General features: G+C 36.4%; 4 protein-coding genes, 1 long non-coding RNA gene and 1 other non-coding gene across 7 annotated transcripts; 2 read left to right on the forward strand and 4 right to left on the reverse strand.

Moving 5' to 3' along the window:
- LOC105175145 lies at positions 1098 to 3709 on the reverse strand. Its single transcript, XM_011097491.2, has one exon. The coding sequence runs from the start codon at positions 3473 to 3475 to the stop codon at positions 1268 to 1270; it is 2208 nt and encodes a 735-aa protein (XP_011095793.1). The 5' UTR covers positions 3476 to 3709; the 3' UTR covers positions 1098 to 1267.
- Positions 5088 to 6581, reverse strand: LOC110013001. Of its 2 annotated transcripts, none has more exons than XR_002288131.1 (2): positions 5755 to 6581; positions 5088 to 5381 (listed from the first exon to the last, which is right to left on the reverse strand). It is a non-coding gene; the product is annotated as an uncharacterized LOC110013001 (long non-coding RNA). The 2 variants fall into 2 exon arrangements; XR_002288130.1 differs by having other exon boundaries at positions 5088 to 5332; positions 5755 to 6579.
- LOC105174848 lies at positions 7424 to 9424 on the forward strand. The gene is made up of 2 exons (XM_011097069.2): positions 7424 to 7769; positions 8942 to 9424. Exons 1-2 carry the CDS (start codon positions 7613 to 7615, stop codon positions 9223 to 9225), a joined length of 441 nt encoding a protein of 146 aa, XP_011095371.1. The 5' UTR covers positions 7424 to 7612; the 3' UTR covers positions 9226 to 9424.
- Positions 10081 to 10152, reverse strand: TRNAM-CAU. The gene has a single exon. It is a non-coding gene; the product is annotated as a tRNA-Met (tRNA).
- Positions 11577 to 12712, reverse strand: LOC105175146 (fatty acid desaturase 4, chloroplastic). The gene has a single exon (XM_011097492.2). It carries the CDS (start codon positions 12477 to 12479, stop codon positions 11628 to 11630), a length of 852 nt encoding a protein of 283 aa, XP_011095794.1. The 5' UTR covers positions 12480 to 12712; the 3' UTR covers positions 11577 to 11627.
- Positions 14447 to 18016, forward strand: LOC105174849. The gene is made up of 7 exons (XM_011097070.2): positions 14447 to 14884; positions 15419 to 15559; positions 15652 to 16017; positions 16243 to 16488; positions 16661 to 16753; positions 17137 to 17337; positions 17482 to 18016. The coding sequence occupies exons 1-7, from the start codon at positions 14546 to 14548 to the stop codon at positions 17695 to 17697; spliced, it is 1602 nt and encodes a 533-aa protein (XP_011095372.1). The 5' UTR covers positions 14447 to 14545; the 3' UTR covers positions 17698 to 18016.

Below are 18784 nucleotides of genomic sequence, written 5' to 3' on the forward strand. Positions count from 1 at the left end.
AATATTTTTCATGAGAAATAAAGATAAAATCAAGTTACTTATTTCAAGTGAAGGAACTACTGAAATAAATATTGTTGTTTGTTTTTCCTGACGATTTATCGTTGTTCTATGTGCTAATGGCCACCCGTAAATCATGAAAATTTATCCTGAATCCAATTTTTTTAAGTGAATGTTCTGAACAGCACATAAAAATGTCAAATAAATTATGAAATGAGCAAATGTAGTTGTGTATTTTATCATATCATCTACTTCTTGGTTGAGAGTCATTATCCTAAACCCTAATTTTCTAAGTGGATGTTCTGAAAAGCAGTATCAAGAACGTTAATTCAATGGTTTCCGCATTCTAAGTGGATTCAGAATGTTTCCCATGATTAATCACAGCTTCTCTTTCTTTTTATCAATCAAATTCAGTTTCTTCTCATTTTCTTACCCGTATTTGTAGTGATTTTCAGAACACCATCTCTCTGCAACTCCCAACACCAAATTGTCGTTTCTATGGATTTTGTGAATCGAGCCCATTGCAGCTTCATGAGTTCCGGGTTTGGATACACGATTTCCACTTCCTCGAGGAAACCCTCCTGCTATTGAAGGCCAATTAGGGTTTCGGGGGATTGATGGAATCTTCAGAGGATAACCAACCAATGGAGGTTACCATAGGTCTCTTTCTCTCTAAATTCCACCACGCCTAAATTCCAGGGGTGGTGGAATTTAGGCGTGGTTCTCGCCATTGTTGAGAATCAACAACCTCCGAGGAGGAGTTGGAATGAAGTGTATCTCATTTTGAATTTTATATTTTCTTGAATGTATGTGGTTTACGGAAGATGACCTCCACTTTGTCTAATTTCTGAATCTTCAATTGAAGAACCCTAAACACAAAATCATTCTTTTTTAGGTAAATGCACATATACTGCATATTTTGCACTGCTTTTGCACAGTATGAATCATATCAATTATGGAGTTCATAATCAATTTTTCTGATTTTGGATTTTGTACATAATACGTGACCTGTAATGTATTATCTTTCTTTTATGTAAATTCACATGCACATGCACTTGCACTGCACATCTTTTGCTCAATACGAATACTTTCATGTTGGGATATTCATAATTTCACTTTAAACTCCTTATGCATGACATGAACAATCTCACGGTAAGCCCATGTTCAATAACTGATCTTGCCTATCAGAATATGAAAAAAAAACCAAAATGGCAGACAACACAACGAAAATATGATGCTGCAGCTCTGCTACACTCAAGACAGGTGAAAATCAATTACTGTTTGCACTTCTCCTGCGCAAGCGTTCGCTGTTTCTCAATGCAGCAAGTTTGTTCTCGAGCTTTATGATACGGGCTTCAAGATCCGACAGTGCAGCCAGATTGAAATGTGAAGAACTATTGTTTGGTTCCTCAGAGTTACTTCCATGTAAATACTCTGCAACCATAACTGGTCTCACATCAGAATTTTTCCTACCTTTGACTTGTGTTGAGACCTTCTCGAATGCCACTGTTTCTGAGGTTATGTCCCCGACTTCATTCTGTGCAACATCTTTGTTTAGATTCATCTCCAATTGCGTGCTAGTAAGATATCCAACAACTGCTACTGGAGATAAAAGATTCTCTTCATGTGCAGAGTGTGAAATCCCATCACATGATGAAATCATCTCTTTGTTGTGCATTTTGCTACAAGGTTGCCAGATTACCACCGAAGAGTGGCTGATCGTTGCAGCCTCATCACATCTTGGTGGAAAACCCGGTGGAAATTCAGGATCATTTGCTGTCTTTAATAGTATCAATTTCTGGAGATATTCATTAGCAGTAGAATTCTGTCCTCCTTCAGGAACTTCACTATTATGGGCTACGTCTTCTTCTAGCTTTATTACTGGTTGGGTTCCTGGAGAAGGTTTTCCAACTGCAATACTGAGAGAATTTGGAGCAGGAAAAGGAAAAAGAAGATGTTTCTTTTTCTGTTTCCCCGGACATTTGAGTGGAAAATGTGGAGGGCCATCAGGATTGTTGGCCAATATAATTTGATCTGAATCTAGGAGATATTTGAGTGGTTTCCGAGGACTTCTTCGTTGTTTCACCAAACCTTTAAAGGCATCCACTGGACATAGCACTGCTCTCCTCCACCATTCTAGATACCGGATAGTCACGTCAGATTCAGAAAGTCTAGGTGGAAGATACAACATTTCATCATCACTCAAAGACTCGCTATAATTGTACCATGCAATTTCCGGGCTCATATTTTCCCTGGGAATCCATCTTGGAAGATCTTGATCAAATCCAAATTGCATTGCAACTCTATGAGGAAGATAAGGTTCTCGGCAATCTATCCCAACAAGCAGGGAAGCCCTCAGGCACCTAAGAAAGGACTCCAGTTCTACACTCAGACCTCCCCCCTTGATCAACTCTTCTTCTTCCTTGTAAAAGCCGGGGAATGACCAGTTATCAATAGCCAGGGCATACGGCCGCCACAGGAAAGTCACTCCAGCAGAATTGATAGCCGGCCTCACATTCCCAATCACGGACTTCTTTGGGCCGCTCCAACGAGTCACTCGCACCCCACCGGAGCTAATGAAGTTGGGTTCCGGCTGCAGTGGCTGAAGCCTTTCCCAAGCCCAAACTTGCACAAGGCTAAATGGCGACAAAAGGGTGAGAGACAAAAGACTGTCATCTTCACTCAATAATTTAGTTGATGCAGCCATTGACTCCCTCAACAAGCCCAAGTCCCTATATATGCACGCCAGAACAGCTGGACCAAGCGCTAATCGCCTTCCTCTAGCTAAATGGATCGCTGCAGAAAACACATGGCTACCAATTCTATCGAGATGGTTTCCAGGAAAAACGAACCTTGACAACCACAGGGAAAGAAATGCTTCGTGCTCAAACACGCTGCCGCTCTCCATGAACAGGTTCAACCATTGGGAATGACTATCCGTTCTGAGTCTTGCAAGATTTCTGCGGCTTTCCTCTAAAAAATGTTCAATTACAAGCAGTTGTTTAGTTTCAAGAGGCAATGAAACAGGACCACCCACAACTGAGAAACCGCCCAAGATCAGCATATCCTCCAATGTGATGGTGGACTCTCCCCAGGGGAAAAAGAACGTGTTGGTTTCAGAACACCATAGCTCCGCAATCCCAAACACTAAATCTTCATCTCTGTGGATTTTGTAAATGGACCCCGTAACTGCGTCGTAAATCCCAGCGTCTTTCCACACCGAGCTGTACCTGGAATGCATGGTCTGGACCCATGATCTCCAGTTTCTTAGTGGATACCTCCAGCCATTAAAAGCCACCTTCAGCGGCCACTGAGGTTTTGGGGTGAGAGATGGAAGCTTCAGAGACGGGCCTTCAACGGAGGTCGCCGTCGGTCTCAAAAAATATGCTTTTCTAAGGGTCGGCGAACCTCCGGTGGGTGATATCATATACTCCTCTCTTTCTTCAATGGTGGAGGAGTTTAAGCGCTGTTCCGCCATTGATGAGAGAATCAAGAAATTTGTGAGAGAGATAGAATAATGGTGGAGATCAGTTGAATACCACCGGAAAAGAAATGGAAACTGAATGAAAGGTTTTCCGGGTGATACACAGACGCAGAGTTGTGGTTGTCGTGGCCTCAAAGCTTGATCAACAAGAGGGAGGGAGAAAGGGGTTGATCTGGTGGCAGAGGTACTGTAAAATATGAAGAAAAAGGTGCATTGGTTTTATCTTCTGTTTTTTCCTTTTTCCTGAGAAGAAAATGCATGAGAGTTGGCAGGCATTCAGTACCAAACGCGCCAAGCATGTCTCTTCTCTTCTATACAACTACTTAGTAAATATTACATTTACTTGTGGAGATGTAGCCTTCATATATACATATCTATACTATATATATATATATTTATATTTATTTGAGGTGATAGTAATTTGACGAATATAAGTTTTTTATTGAGTATATTTTTATTATTGAATGATTTAATAGTACAAATGTCTTGTCAATTGAATAATGATTACGATAGATTGTATGTGTTTATGATAAGTTTGATTATTAAAAATTAACTTTATACCCTTACAAATATTTTAATATTAGCAAGTCGAGATGAGATGACAAAATATTATTCTTGTAAATAACTAGTTACATAAATGTCTAAATATGTGGATATGATTAGTGTTTTTTTGTAATGAACATTCTTGACCGAAACATATAATAGGGTGACGGAGAGGTCCGTTATTCGAATGTCACAATTGGTGGCATCGGGTCGGGGCAGGTGTCGTTGCCAAAATAGCATAACCGCTCAAAATCAAGATGATTCAAATAATATACACAATCAAACAAGAAGGGATCATAATAGAAAGTTTGTTTAACATAACATAGATAGAATAGGAAATTAGTTGAGTAAGTTTATTACATGTTGAGGTTGTAATTGTTGTGTTTGTGGACATAGTTTCAAATGGTATTAGCCCCATTGTTCTAGCTAGCTGCTTAGTAATATGCACAACCACAACTACTAATTTGCTTACATATCCAAAATAATAAAAGCTAAACTTGTTCGGTTGTAAAATTAAAGAGGATTTTTTTCCAATATTGTAATCAAACAAGTTTGTGTTGTGTCGCAGAAAACAGACCAATTTCTTTCATTCCAACCACCTTGGCCTGTCTTGTTCCTTTACTCTTCAAGGGTATATCTTATTAAACAATCTTTTTACCATACAGGTGGCATAATTTACTTGGTAAATTCTAAGTACGTTCTTTAAAATTTAATATGATTATAACTATCTTTTATTATTTTAAAAAATTATAATTTCATCCCCAAAATAGAAAATAAATACCTAATCTTAGACAGTTGAGTGGAAATTACTACAATACTTTTACTCATTTTTTTTCTTTAAGAAAATATTTGAAAAACAATAAAAGAATTTGAGGGCAAATAAAAAAAAAGCCATAAACATATTAGCATATAAAAATATGGTTGCAGTTTACACCAATCACCCGAACAATTGATACAATTTTTTAAACAAAGAAGAAAACCACCTCAAAGTGGTAACATTAGATTAACATTTGAACAAACCACACTTTCAATTTAGCTTTTGTTTCTCATTTTCTCTTTGGTGCAGGAGTTTTGCAGCTTTAACTTAAGCAAGATCCTCCTCTACATTCATTTCTCTGAAGTTCAGAAAGAGTTGCAAATATCAAAATATTGCCACTTTCAGCAGTTCTATCTGCTTCTCTTTCTCTGGAAGAAATTGCTTGCCTACAACAGCCAGACTTGCATTTTCTCTCATCACCATTAAGTGCCGTCCAGTCCGCATACATCTTCTGGCATCAGTAGTTGGCCTGACATAATTGACTTGGGTTTCTGGAGATGACTATCAATCAATAACCATAACCATGAAGATCTCAATTCACTGCGTGCATGTTTTGATGAACTTATAAGCTCTTTAAAAGATATTATAAGATGCTACAAAGTGCAATGTTTGGTAAATTATTTAGAAAAACATCTTAAGAAGTATGCATATTGACTTATTGAGGGTCAGGCAAATAACATATACAGCCATATACTCAGCTCTGCCAAGCAAACAAGTTTTTCATTTAAAAGGCATAGCAAAGCAATCAAAAGCTTTTCCCAGATTATGCAACTCACATGTCATAGCCAAACATCTCAGTGTTTTGTCATTTTAGACGAAACAACAACATGAAAAAGAAACTTGCACTATGAAAACCCAGAAACAAGATCAATGAGAAAGAATCTCTGAGATATCCGTCCCTCAGAACAGGTACCTCATCAATGAGTATCAGTCCACTGCTTTTAATCAATCAGCATCTTCTTCAGAGGGAATAAAAACAGGATGAGGTGAAGAATTTAAGGTAATTTACTTAACATGAAACAAGGATGTGAGAAACTTTACGTACATCTACCATAAAAAGTTGAACTTTAGCTTTGAAAATGATATTATGCTATTGATGTTGGGGATTTTTCTCCAAACAACAAATGTAGCACATCCCTCAGAACCAATTCTCTCATCAAGGGATTTCAGTCTACTTTTAACGTTAAAATTGTGGAAAATATCATCACGGGGATGCTACAAAATCTTGATCTTAAAAAAAGAAAGTGAATCAAATTAAAAACACTTCTCTTTGCCGGAAAAATTAAAATTATTAGGAAAACAGAAACAAACTTTGGAGCGAGGCTGGCATCAGCCAAATGCACGTTTGTGCATTAAGCCAAAGAATCTATAGCTCACGGAACATGAAGGATTTGAAACATGATTACGCAATCCCTCAGAACAAGGCTATCATCAATGGACATCAGGCCACTACTTTTATTTCAATAAGACGTTCTTCATAGGGATTCATTCAGTAATACGAGAAAAACAAGAAAAGATAGTAGACTAGCAAGAGAACAATTAACAGCAAGAACTTCCACCATGAGCGAGCAGCACACGGAGAACCAAATGGGTAACCTGACGCTAAAACGACGACGTGTACAGTCTCATTGCAGGATTTGAGGCGGCGAATGGAGATTGGTGATCACGCATGTAGGGTTTTATTGGGAAGGGGAAGTGGGTGAGTTGAGAGCCCGGCTGTTTGGGTACACGAACAATTGTACTCCTGGGCCGGCTTAAGTTTTTGATGTCCCTAGGGCGTCCGCCTATTAGGTTATTTGGGGTAGGGGAAAAATAATACTGTAAATCCTACAATATCATTTCTTTAGGGGCCGTTTGTAAGGCAGATTTATTAATGACAACGGGGTGGGTTTGGCAAAATTTAAACATGTCTTCTAAAACATAATTTGGATTCGGATTGGCCCAAGAGTCGGGATTCGTTGGGTTGAACTCGATAACGAAAGATTTTCTATCGGCCCTTTTGTAGAGTGGGTCTGATTGTGAAAGACCTAGATAATTCATGGGTAGAGCAGAAGATAAACCCGATTAATATTTTTAAAATGTTAAAAAAAAATATTTATTAACAACAATATTACATAATTTTATTAATTTGAGACAATAATAATATTAAAAAAATATTTTTTTGATAAATTTATATGTGCATATTTTAGACATTGAAATACTAAAAATTTTATAATATGCGTTACTTATATAAATATTAAAATATTTATAATATTATTTTAATTTTAAAAAATATTGATTTATGTATTATATATAAGTATAAATAAATTCGGCATATTTTTTTATATATGTATAAATATGTTTTATGAAAGTATTTATACTAATTCCAGAGTTAGTAAATTTAAATTTGACTCTACTCTTTTTAGGATTTTAAAATTAGGCAAAAAGATCCCCTACTACCAACCGTTAAATTATGGAACTTCCAAATCAAATAAAAAAAAAATATGGGACAAATGTTGTAATTTTGCATCAAAATATCTTAAAACTATCGCTAAAAAAAATTCTCAATCTCAACCAGAAGTAAAAAATAGCAACATTAGTAAAGGAAAGAGTCCCAGGGCACGGAAATCAGATGTAAAAACCCTTGGCAATCAACTAGTTATTAACGACTATAGTTCACACCTTGAAGCAAAGAGGAAAGAGAACCGGAGAGGATTTCCCTCCCGGAACCCAACACCGCCGTTGTCGGCTATACGCGTCTGCAAAGGGCTTCCATCTTGCTTGGCATGTGAATGGAGTCCAAATGGAGATGGCTGTTGACTTTGAGGCTTTGCTTCCTGATTTTGATGGTAAATGGAGTGAGATCGTGGACGGGTGAAATCCACGGCAGAGTGGTGTGTGATGTGTGTGGCGACTCTTCAATTGGCCCCGAAGACCATGTTCTGCAAGGCAAGTTCATATTTTCCATTTCGCATCAGGGGTGAATTTTCATTTGCTTGTTAGTGTCTTCGGTTCAGTTTTTGGGGTGCATTTCAGATGATTTTAATTTTGTGGAATATAAAAGAAATGGTTAAGTAACAAGATCAAAGGACTTAAGGATTGATCGTGATTGTGGGCTAGATGTACAGAACGTTGCTCATTTTGGGCAGAAAATATATTGGTTGGATCAGGGAAATTGAAGTATACTGAATGGTCGTCGCTATACTGGTTTATCTTCCACAGCAAATTGGAGCTGCCAAGACTGGGATGCTATTATCTGATTTCAATGGTTGTAGTTGAGTAAAACTTATTAACTAGAAACTAGTAAAATAAAAATGGAAGGAATTTTTTACAAAAGAACTGATTTTATTTAACTCCTTGCTACAGAATCTTCAATCGTATTTCCCAATTCCTATGTTTATCAGTTAGACGGATATTCAGTTCTAAACAGGTTTGTATGAGTGATTATGAAGTATTTGAGGCATCAGACTGTTCAAGAGGCATTGTATTAACTGGATGCTTACAGCTCTGGAGCCTGAAATGTTAATGTTGCCTATTAAGAACATAAAATCACACTTTTAAAATTGTGTGACCATAAACTGATGACAAGTTTGTTCTTCAAGCTTGTCTTTGAGTTTTTTGTTCATCACTGTATTAGCAGTGTGGCATAATTTCATATGCATTGCATGATCCTTTGCAGTTGCATCTTTTCTCCAGGTTTGACGACGAAAAACCACATAGGATAAGTAATCATAGATATAGGAAGTTTCTTGGTGATGAAACTACCAGGAATTAGGTATATTTGAACACATCATGGCAGCTCAATGGGGGATTACAAAATGACACAGATGTCACAGTACATACGTTGTCTTTGTCCGTAAATTTTGTTAAGATGAAGTGAGAAAATCACAAAATTCGGAGTTGATACACATGGTGTATGAAGAGATAGATCCAGAACACATTAAGAGATGAATATTGGAACGTCCAAATGTTGCTGTTTACTTTTTGATATCAGAAAGCTGTCTTCTGTTTCTGATGGTAACCATTTCAGTGGGAAATCTTTCTTTTCCGTTTACCAGGATAATCATTTTAATGGAATAGTATGTTTTCTGATGTAGAGAATTCTGCTTTTCTGTCTACAGGTGCTGAGGTGGCTGTGCTTTGCATAACCAAATCAGGGGAAGTGCTAAACTATCAAGCATTCACAAACTCGGACGGGGTATACACAGTGGCCGAGACAATGCCAGCAAGCGAACGTTGGGATGCATGTCTAGCCAGGCCTATCAGCAGTTTCCACAGTCACTGCACACATCTAGGAGAAGGTACCGTTGGTGTCAAGTTCAGTTACAACCACCCATCAGGCTATTCTCACACTGTCCGGCCTTTTGTCTATCGTCCAGCCATTGTTCCTGTATACTGCACTTAGAAAGTGTGATTGAAACAGAATTGTTGAAATGGAAAAACAGACCAAGTCGAGCTGTATATCTATGAAATATTATATGTATAATCACATTCTGAACTTGATTTCAATGTGTTGTTTATATAACCGGAAAGATGTAGAACCATGTGCCGACCCAATTTAAGAAGAATGGTTAGTGAGCAATGCAGTGCTTCCTTTTGACCAATGAGTCTGTATGAGAGCGCTTTGCAGGGTTTAAGTGACAGCTGCGATTGTACGTAAATGTTTGGTCCTTGTTGCTGCTAACTGCTATGTTCTGCTCACAAGTAGATGTGTGTAGGTTTTTTGAGATTTTTCGGGGAACTGATAATGAAATCATGATGGATGTTCACCAGATGGTAAAGAAATAACATTTAAGTCTATGTTAGTAGATCTTATCCCCTAACTTATAATTCTCTTCAAGAATTAGATGCCTACCGCAATCTAATTGTGCAGAATTGCACCTTCAGTTCTAACAATTAGAACAAGATGAAAGTCTAAAGTAAATATAAAAAAATACAATATTTAACTTTGAGAAGAAGAGAGGAGAGGTAATGGCCGAATTTTGGCCTCTAAAAGCCTTATTGTCGCCTGCCATCTGTACCCCTTATAAGAGGTGGAATCCTTCACTTCAAAATAATGTGTGATGGGTTTGAATTAGAATCTTATTACTTATTTTGTCTCGACAAACCCAATGCTTTGTACCAGAAGAAAAGAAAGTAGCGGAAGATGATAATATCTAATTTGGTATTTTCAGAAATTATTATTGTATTATTACAAAAAAAATGAAATTGGCAAAAAGAGGTGTGAGTGGATTGAGAAGCTTGCTCTCGAAATCAATTCTATCAGAGCCAGGTTTCGATCCTGGGACCTGTGGGTTATGGGCCCACCACGCTTCCGCTGCGCCACTCTGATTTGTTGTCTAATCATTCCTTCACTAAATAGAAATCAGCGTTACAATAAACTAAGAATATTCGGTGCATATCCAAAGCATGATCGTAGGAATATTCATTCATTCAGCATAATGTAACGTTCAGACACCCCGCAACATTCCTCAGATGTCCCCTACCTTATATTCCATAATGTAAAAGAGATGGTGTATAACTAAATTATTTGTTATATTATCCCACTATTTTAATCATTGTTGGGATGGAGTATTTTTGAAATATGAAAATAATTTGAAATGAATTAGCTTAATTGTTTTTAACTAGATCAATTACAAAATAATAATTAATATGAAATTGATGCTCGTTTTTGTCACTTATTTTTTCTTGATAAAATTTATATATTAATTAGAAAGTTGATCATTCGTTGCCATTTTGTTGGAAGGTTGGATTGCGCTATTTACTCATTGTATTGTTTTCTTGAGTTTATACCGATTTTTAGATTCTACTAGCATTTGCCCCGCGCGTTGCACACGGTGACAAACTATTTGCATAAAAATAATTTAAAGTCATATTATTAATTATATTTTATATTATCAAACAAATTATTTTTTTGAAAAAACAAAATATAAAATAAAATAAAACGTTCTCTTATTCAAATTACACCAGAAAATTAATTAAAAGATATTGCAAATGTCAACTTGAATTTCAAATGAGATATATTTTTCTTTTACGATATTTCTATAAAAATCTAAACCCATTAAAATTATTTGAACTTAATATTTGTTTTGCACTGATAATATCAATACATAAATATTAAGAAAAGATATTCAAATTGCTGAAAAAACTACTGAGTCATTGATCATTGATAAGTAATTTTTATTCTATTTAAATTGAATAGTTAAGAATAAATGTACAATGATAGATATTTTTATTAATAAAAATATTTTTGTTCTTGTTTGAACAACATTTTTTATTAATAAGATTTTTAATGTATAAATGATCATACAATAAAATTACAAAAATTAGTCTCTTCCTTTGTAGAAAATTAGGGTAAGTATTTAAGATTTACTCTCTGCCAATTATATCAAATAATTCTTTCCTTTTTCTTGGACTTTTCACTTCTCTTCCTCCTTTCACTTTTTTTTTTCTTTTTTATTTGAACCAAACGAACTTTTCAAAATTTCTTTTATACACGTAAAATGCATATATTAAATAGAATAAAAAATATAATTAAATTTGCAATAAAAAATGGATGTGGTAGTCTTTGTAGCGTGGAATAAATCCACAAAATTCATCTAATTAAACAAATTACTAAATCAAAAGAACAAGCAAAACCACATTGTTTCTTCTAACATTTTCTTAATACAAATTATTTTCCTACCTAACTTTAGAATGTTAAATAATAATAATAAGAACCATTCTTTTCCTTAATAATTAGAAAAGAAAAAACACGAAAAAATTGGAATTGGATAATACATATATATATATATATATATATAATTTTTATGGTACAAAAGATGTGTTTTCAGCAGGCTCTTCAGTCCAATCCGAGTTGGGGTCGCTCCAAGACCTGGGCCTCACCCCAAACTTGAAGAAAATTACCATTTCCATGACCTCAAACACCCTCCACCCATCCAGTACCTCATTCCAAACCCCGCTCACGATGCAGTAGTTGTTGTTATACGGTGCTCGGTGGTGCGCCGTGTGCTGCATTCGCGATACCAGCACTCCGCCGTCTTGCAGCGCCACCACCACCCCCGGCAGCCTGCTCTTCGTCGTGTGTGCCCACGCGTGAAACTGCTGGCTGAACATAATGCAACCGGCGCACACTCCCACGAACCCAAGCAACACCGGATCGTCGCAGAGAAGATTTATGGGAAGGACAGTGAAAGTAACCGCCCTCGCCAAAGCGTGTAAGTTGTTAGCAAACTCACGGCGCGTGATCGTCCATGGCCACTTGTGGTGCCCTTGAAACGCTTCGATCTGGCCGCCGAAGCCGAGATCCGCCAGCACGTAGCCGACGAAGCCAGCTAGGACAGGCTCGAGCCAAATGTGGGAGTCGACTGCCCCTACGACAGACTTCGCTAGAGAAACGAGCACGGTGGTGCAACCTCCAGCTAGCCATGCACGGTGCGACCAGGTTGATTTCAGAGTGGGGTCATTAAGCACGGGGGGGCGGGAGGTAACCGGGTTGAGGAGCGTGGGTTCTAGGATCAGTGGGTCGGAGTTGGGACGGCGGGGCTTGAGCGGCGCGGTGGCGGAGCAATGAACTCGGGCAGGAAGAAGGGAAATTCGGGCGTGGTGGTGTGACAAATTGGGCCTAAGAGATGGAAGGCGTTGAGGCAAAACAGCCATTGAGAAATCGCAGCAGTTGGGAAAATAAGCAAAGTATGTGAATTGCAGCAGTGGTTAATAGAACAGGAGAGTGAGAGGGCATGGGAATGAAATTGGTGGTTTGAAATGGAAGTGTAATTTGTGTATGAAATGTGGTTGGAGTGAGAGTTGCGTGGGGCTATTGGAGTCGTGTACAATTTGTGTTACATATTTTCTTCCATTTTCAAATGGACAAAAAATAAAGACAAGGAAGACAACCCTCCACCTCCTATTTAATTCACAATTTCATATTATCCAATTAAATATTTTATTTTATATATATATATATATTTTTTGTTTCTTGCATGCCCATAAAAGTTGTCTTGTAAACCAATGTTTCCTTTTATATGTAAATTACATGCATGTAATATCAATTTTTATTTGGACCAAGGATTTCTTAGCATAGTGGTTGAGACTAAGTTGAGATCCCTTAAATAAATTTGATGTCATAGATTCGAGTTTCATGTGGGTATTTGTTACACTTCATGTGAATATTTATCACATTTTATATGAATTATTATAATTTATTTGTACCTAATTATTAGTTGAATTGATATATTAATAAAAAAAATTAATTTTATTTGGATCCACGTAATATATATATAAGATAAGAAGTATGAGTAAATGTCAATTTAAGATTAAAATACATATATATATATATACATAGAGAGAGAGGGAGAGGGAGAGGGAGAGGGAGAGGGAGAGGGTGGGGGGAAGTTCATTTAATCTACTTAATTAACGACTCAAGTACAGTAAAACCTTTATAAATTAATAAACTCTCTAAAATAATAAAATCTTCCAGTCTCGACTTGGGCCTTTATAAAAAATCATCAAATTCGATAAGATAATAAGATAATAATTTTTAAAAAAATTCCTTTATTAATATTAGGTCCCATTAAAACTCTAAATTAATAATTCATAAATATTACAATTATAAATATTATGATAATTGCTAAAATATGAAGTTTGTAATGCTTTACGCATTTGATCATTCATAGATAATTTTGTGATGTCTTTTAGATGAGAAAACACGGTTGGGTGTTATGAATTATTTTATTTTCATATTGAGATTTATATAGTATATGTTTCATTCATCATGTACGAATATCTAATTGGCTATAATAGTTATTTAAGTGCAACAAATTAATGTAAACATGTATGTTTAAGTAATTTCAATGAATTGATACATGCGTCTATGAATATAATAGTTAATTGTATACAATGAATTGATATTATACATGAATATATTTAATTAATTACAAAGAATTGATTGATGTATGAATATAATCAATGAAACATATATGAATTCATTTATTTTCAATACATACGTACTAAATTTGCTGAATTTAAAAAGTCTCTCTTTTAATTAATAAAATATTAATTTATCGATAAATTAATATCTCTCTAAATTAATAAAATTTCATGATTCAAAAGTTATTAATTTATAAAAGTTTTACTATATATAGTCATATAACATTTTATTCTGTTGTGCGAAGCAGCAATAAAGGGGCGACCAAACATAGCAACTTTTGCTCACGTGATTATAAAAACGCTAAATTCCATTTTATTTCTTTTATATTTTTGCAAAATAGCTAAAAATCGCGCAATTCTATTTTAGTAAATTTAGCTTAAATATAACTCAATTCAAACATATTTCATCAGAAATTAATAAAAAATGAGGTGTACATATAAATAATGCCTATTACATATTTATTATGGTGTAGTTATTATATAATTAATATAAATCTTACAAAATTCGAATTAAGATTTTCCCCATTCATAGTGTTGTTTACCAAAAATAAGAGAGTAAAATCTAGAAATCTTGTCGGAATGAGATGCAATTCGCACACGTAATCCCATCAAACAACTCGAACTTTTAGTCGTAAACTGGTTATGAAACAGACAAAGATGATACTAAAAGACAACTTCACACGAGCCACATATATCTATATAAAGTCAAAACATTGCTATAACAGTAGTATACTTTCTTCGAATATCCTCATACAATCCTCTCTTTTTCTTCCATCTGCTTCAGCTTTCCCCCAGCAATGACGCTTTTCTTCAAGATCATCGGAACCCACCAGATGTTAATGCTGTTGCTGGCCGTTCTGATCGTTTCTTGTTCATACACCCAGAAAGCACAAGCCTTTAAAGCACCCTTTCGTCCCGGAGACGTATTGCCGCTGCTGCCAAGGCAAGTTTCTTGGCCTGTTTTGAACAAACTCAACAACGCAGTGGACCTTCTGCCCACTTTTGTCGGGGCGGCCTCTGCTACAAACAATTCACTCTTACACTGGAAAGGAGCTTGCTTTTACAACAACACTGCTTGGTTGGTTTTTCACAACAACAGTGGAAGTAGATTTGGGGGTGGTACTCTCCACATTAAGGTTACTGGATGCAGCTCTGCTGTTCTCTCTCTTACTATTTCCTCCTCCTTTCTTGATGTGTGTTTTTGGAGGTTTGGGATTTTGGGGTGTATGGTTTGTGGGTTTTGTTTCCTTAACCGAGCTGTTTTGGGTTTTTTGCTGAGATTGTTTTAGATTTAATTGGTAAAAGGTTGGGAAACTTGTTTGTTTCTTGGTTTCTTTTGTGTTCTTCAGGAGTGATTGTTTCTTATTAGTTTAAATTTGTAGTTTTTAATCATTTGGGACTTCGGGTATTGATTGTAATTAAAGTTTTACTGTCTGAATCGGGCCTTTTTCAAGTTTTTACTTCTTCGAATTATTTGTCTGGAAAAGTGGGAGACAGTTAAGACATAGTCATCTAGGTTGCACTCTGCTTAAATATGGTGACGTTCTGATAGATAGTAAAGGTATGGAACAGAATCTATGGGGTATGGCGATTGCAAGAAATGCTATATGTATTGCAAGAGTGTTAATTTTCCGTTTCTGTTCTTATATTTACTCTGTATACATCTCCAGGTTAGCAATGCACATAGTTGGACATGTATGGATCTTTATGTCTTTGCAACCCCGTATCAAGTAACATGGGACTATTACCTTCTTTCTCGTGAGCATACCCTTGATTTCAAAGAGTGGGAATCAGAAGCTGAATTTGAATATGTGAGTTAGATTGATTGTAACCGAATTATGCTTCATATTCTGAGGTAGTAATTTTCAGATTATAAGCATGACTGACTCCAGATGAAAATTAGGTGAAAAATAGGGGGGTTTCGATTTTTCTCATGCAAGCAGGGATGTTGGGAACCCTTCGGGCTCTCTGGGAGGTGTTGCCTTTATTCACGAATACTGATTGGGGTCAGAATGCTAATCTTGCATTTCTTGAAAAGCACATGGGTGCTTCCTTTGAAGAACGACCTCAACCATGGGTCACCAACATTACGGTGGATGATATCCACTCTGGAGATTTCCTTGTGTTGTCCAAAATTCGAGGCCGATGGGGTGCCTTTGAGACCCTAGAGAAGTGGGTGACTGGGGCTTATGCTGGTCACACTGCTGTCTGCTTAAGGGACTCTGAAGGAAAGCTATGGGTTGCTGAATCAGGACATGAAGATGAGCAGGTAATGGTTTGACTCCTCCTACAATTTGGCTTGTTTAGGTTTCTTTACTTGTTGATCGGCACATTTCCAATTTTGCCTAGTTTTTAGAGTTGCATTTTCTAAATGATCAACCATATTCCACTGCTTCTGATCCTTTAACTTTCTGAAGTCTTCTGATACAGTTATTCCCATACATTCTGTTGTCAGATAATAACATGTCTACCTTTTAAAATTTACTTCTTGTAGGGAGAAGACATTATTGCCGTCTTACCGTGGGATGAATGGTGGGAATTTGAGCTGACAAAAGATGATGCCAATCCGCAGATAGCACTGCTTCCCTTGCATCCTGACCTTCGTGCCAAGTTCAACGAGAGTGCAGCCTGGGAATATGCAAAAAGCATGTCTGGATTACCTTATGGTTATCATAACTTGATATTTAGCTGGATAGACACTATTAACGGAAATTATCCAGCACCTTTGGATGCTCACCTGGTACTTCCTATTTCAGTCTTTTAAGACTTCTTATTCAAGCCGGTACCATCTCACATTTTTTATTATCTGAGCTGCTAGGTGATTAATCCATCGTCTCAGCCCCTGCATGCTATCTTTTGCTGAGAGTATTGAATTTTTTCTTCTTCTGTCTTAATTTGTTGGACATTTACAGGTTGCTTCAGTTATGACTGTTTGGACTCAGTTGGCTCCTGCGTATGCTGGTAACATGTGGAATGAAGCATTGAACAAACGACTTGGAACTCAGGTTTATTAATATCAATCTCACTGATTTAGCGCTTACAAATTTTTAAGGATGTGAAGAAGTTATGAGCATATTATTGTTTTCAGTAGATTATCAGGGAATTGAGCATCTCTAATTGAACAAATTACTGCATGAAAACATTTTTGGACGGCCCATTGTTTTCTTCTTTCCTCCTCAAACGGGGAGGAAGGTTTTGTTGTTTGTACTTTCGCCTAAAATTCTAAGGTGCAAACGAGCACATGTTTAAGGGTTTAACATTCACCAATTTATGAAATTCTTGGAAAGAGGGTTGGCTTGCGTCTAATTAAACTTTACTTATGTTGTCCTGATTTCTCAGTAAGTACGATACAATATACTAAATATGATAAAAAATTTTGTTTCTCCAGAACTTAAGTCTTTCTGAAATTATTGTCGAAGTCGAGAAGCGTGGATCATCTTTTGGTGAATTGTTGGCAATTCCTGAACAAGATAATTGGGTTTATGCTGATGGGAAGTCAACATCGTGCGTTGCTTTTGTCTTCGAAATGTACGAGGAAGCAGGGCTGTTTGGTGAACTTGCAAGCTCTATTCAAGTCACTGAGTTCACAGTAAGTACATCATTCCTCTATCATTTCTTCTGATTTCAGATGGGAAGGTAGCTAATAAGTTGCTTATAACACTCCTGCAAACGAATCTCACAGTTAGGTTAAGCATTACTTGGAATCTTCATTAACTTGTTCCAACTTTTCCAGATAAAAGATGCTTACTCTCTCAAGTTCTTTGAAAACAATTCAAGCCGTTTGCCCAAGTGGTGCAACGATGGGGACACGGTAAAACTCCCTTTCTGCCAAATTCGAGGGAAATACAGGATGGAATTACCTGGATACAATACCATGGATCCTTATCCTCACATGAACGAGAGGTGCCCATCCTTGCCACCGAAATATCTCAGACCAGCAGGCTGCTGATACATGAGCTGCCTGAAATTGTAGTTTTAAATTATCTTGTACATCTTAGTTGGTTAACATGTAATACTCAAAACGTTTGGCCTGCCTAATGTCGTCCACCCGGTACAAGTGAAGACTTGTATCCTTAGAAGATTTGTAATATTTCATGGAAAACCAGTAGCCCATGATTGTACAGCACAATCCCTAGAGTATTTGAAATACAGCCCAATTTACAGGAGAAAAAGGGTTCCAACAGAAAACTGTAGACTATTGTTATGTTCAACGGCACATGAATGCTTATACGCAGGTTTCATAACTAGGAAACCATATATTTCTGTTATATCATTTAATTACAGCACTTTCTTTGATACAATTTGGATTGGAAGTCCTTGATACAACACATGAATGCTACTCTATAAAGTGAAAGAACAAAATACTATCATAAATGGACCAATAGGAACAAAAGTCCACTTTTAAATTATAACGTGAGAACACATACATTTTTTCGGTGAGAATGGTGAACTCTGGCGGAAAATGGTCTAAAATCACTAAATTTTAAAAGATATTGAACCAAAATACTAATTTAAAAAGTTAAATAACAAAAATGTCAAATAGCTAAGTCACATAACCAAAAGTATATTTAAGCCTTAATGAAAACAATGCCCAGAAATTGAAAGAATGGAAAATCCAGAATATTATTAAATGGAATTGGGACGACTTCAAAACAAGACTTTGAAAATGTCAACCTAAGTACTGACTCAGTTCCAATAAATTAGGTTGGACACTGAAGACTGACATATTGCTGATGATTTTGAAATAAATTACTACAGTTTTATGACAATACTCAACATTGACTTGCCTGAATAGTCTGTCTGTGCTCCGATATGCACAAGGTAGAGGCCAAAGAAACGTTGAAATATTGATTGTGAGAGCTCGAACTAATTAGGAAAGAGAAAGGTTTTGTCTGTTACTGCAATGGAATCTTGTCTTCATACATGAGAAACATTTTGTCTGTTACTGCAATAGAATCTTGTCTTGACGGGATTTACAAATAAAACTATGCCCAGAAAGCCAGGCTGCCGAGTTAAAGACTCAGAATACGAGATTA

This window comes from Sesamum indicum, linkage group LG12, assembly GCF_000512975.1.
Source record: "Sesamum indicum cultivar Zhongzhi No. 13 linkage group LG12, S_indicum_v1.0, whole genome shotgun sequence".
NCBI lineage: Eukaryota > Viridiplantae > Streptophyta > Magnoliopsida > Lamiales > Pedaliaceae > Sesamum > Sesamum indicum.

What these genes read in the sequence shown, in the direction of transcription:
- LOC105175145 (XM_011097491.2), bottom strand. Translation starts at nt 3,475, where the DNA reads ATGGCGGAACAGCGCTTAAACTCCTCCACCATTGAAGAAAGAGAGGAG.
- LOC105174848 (XM_011097069.2), top strand. Translation starts at nt 7,613, where the DNA reads ATGGAGTCCAAATGGAGATGGCTGTTGACTTTGAGGCTTTGCTTCCTG. An exon ending in CGAAGACCATGTTCTGCAAG is followed by an intron (nt 7,770 to 8,941) that starts GCAAGTTCATAT and finishes TTCTGTCTACAG; the next exon opens with GTGCTGAGGTGGCTGTGCTT.
- LOC105175146 (XM_011097492.2), bottom strand. Translation starts at nt 12,479, where the DNA reads ATGGCTGTTTTGCCTCAACGCCTTCCATCTCTTAGGCCCAATTTGTCA.
- LOC105174849 (XM_011097070.2), top strand. Translation starts at nt 14,546, where the DNA reads ATGACGCTTTTCTTCAAGATCATCGGAACCCACCAGATGTTAATGCTG. An exon ending in GTGGTACTCTCCACATTAAG is followed by an intron (nt 14,885 to 15,418) that starts GTTACTGGATGC and finishes ATACATCTCCAG; the next exon opens with GTTAGCAATGCACATAGTTG. An exon ending in TTCAAGTCACTGAGTTCACA is followed by an intron (nt 17,338 to 17,481) that starts GTAAGTACATCA and finishes CAACTTTTCCAG; the next exon opens with ATAAAAGATGCTTACTCTCT.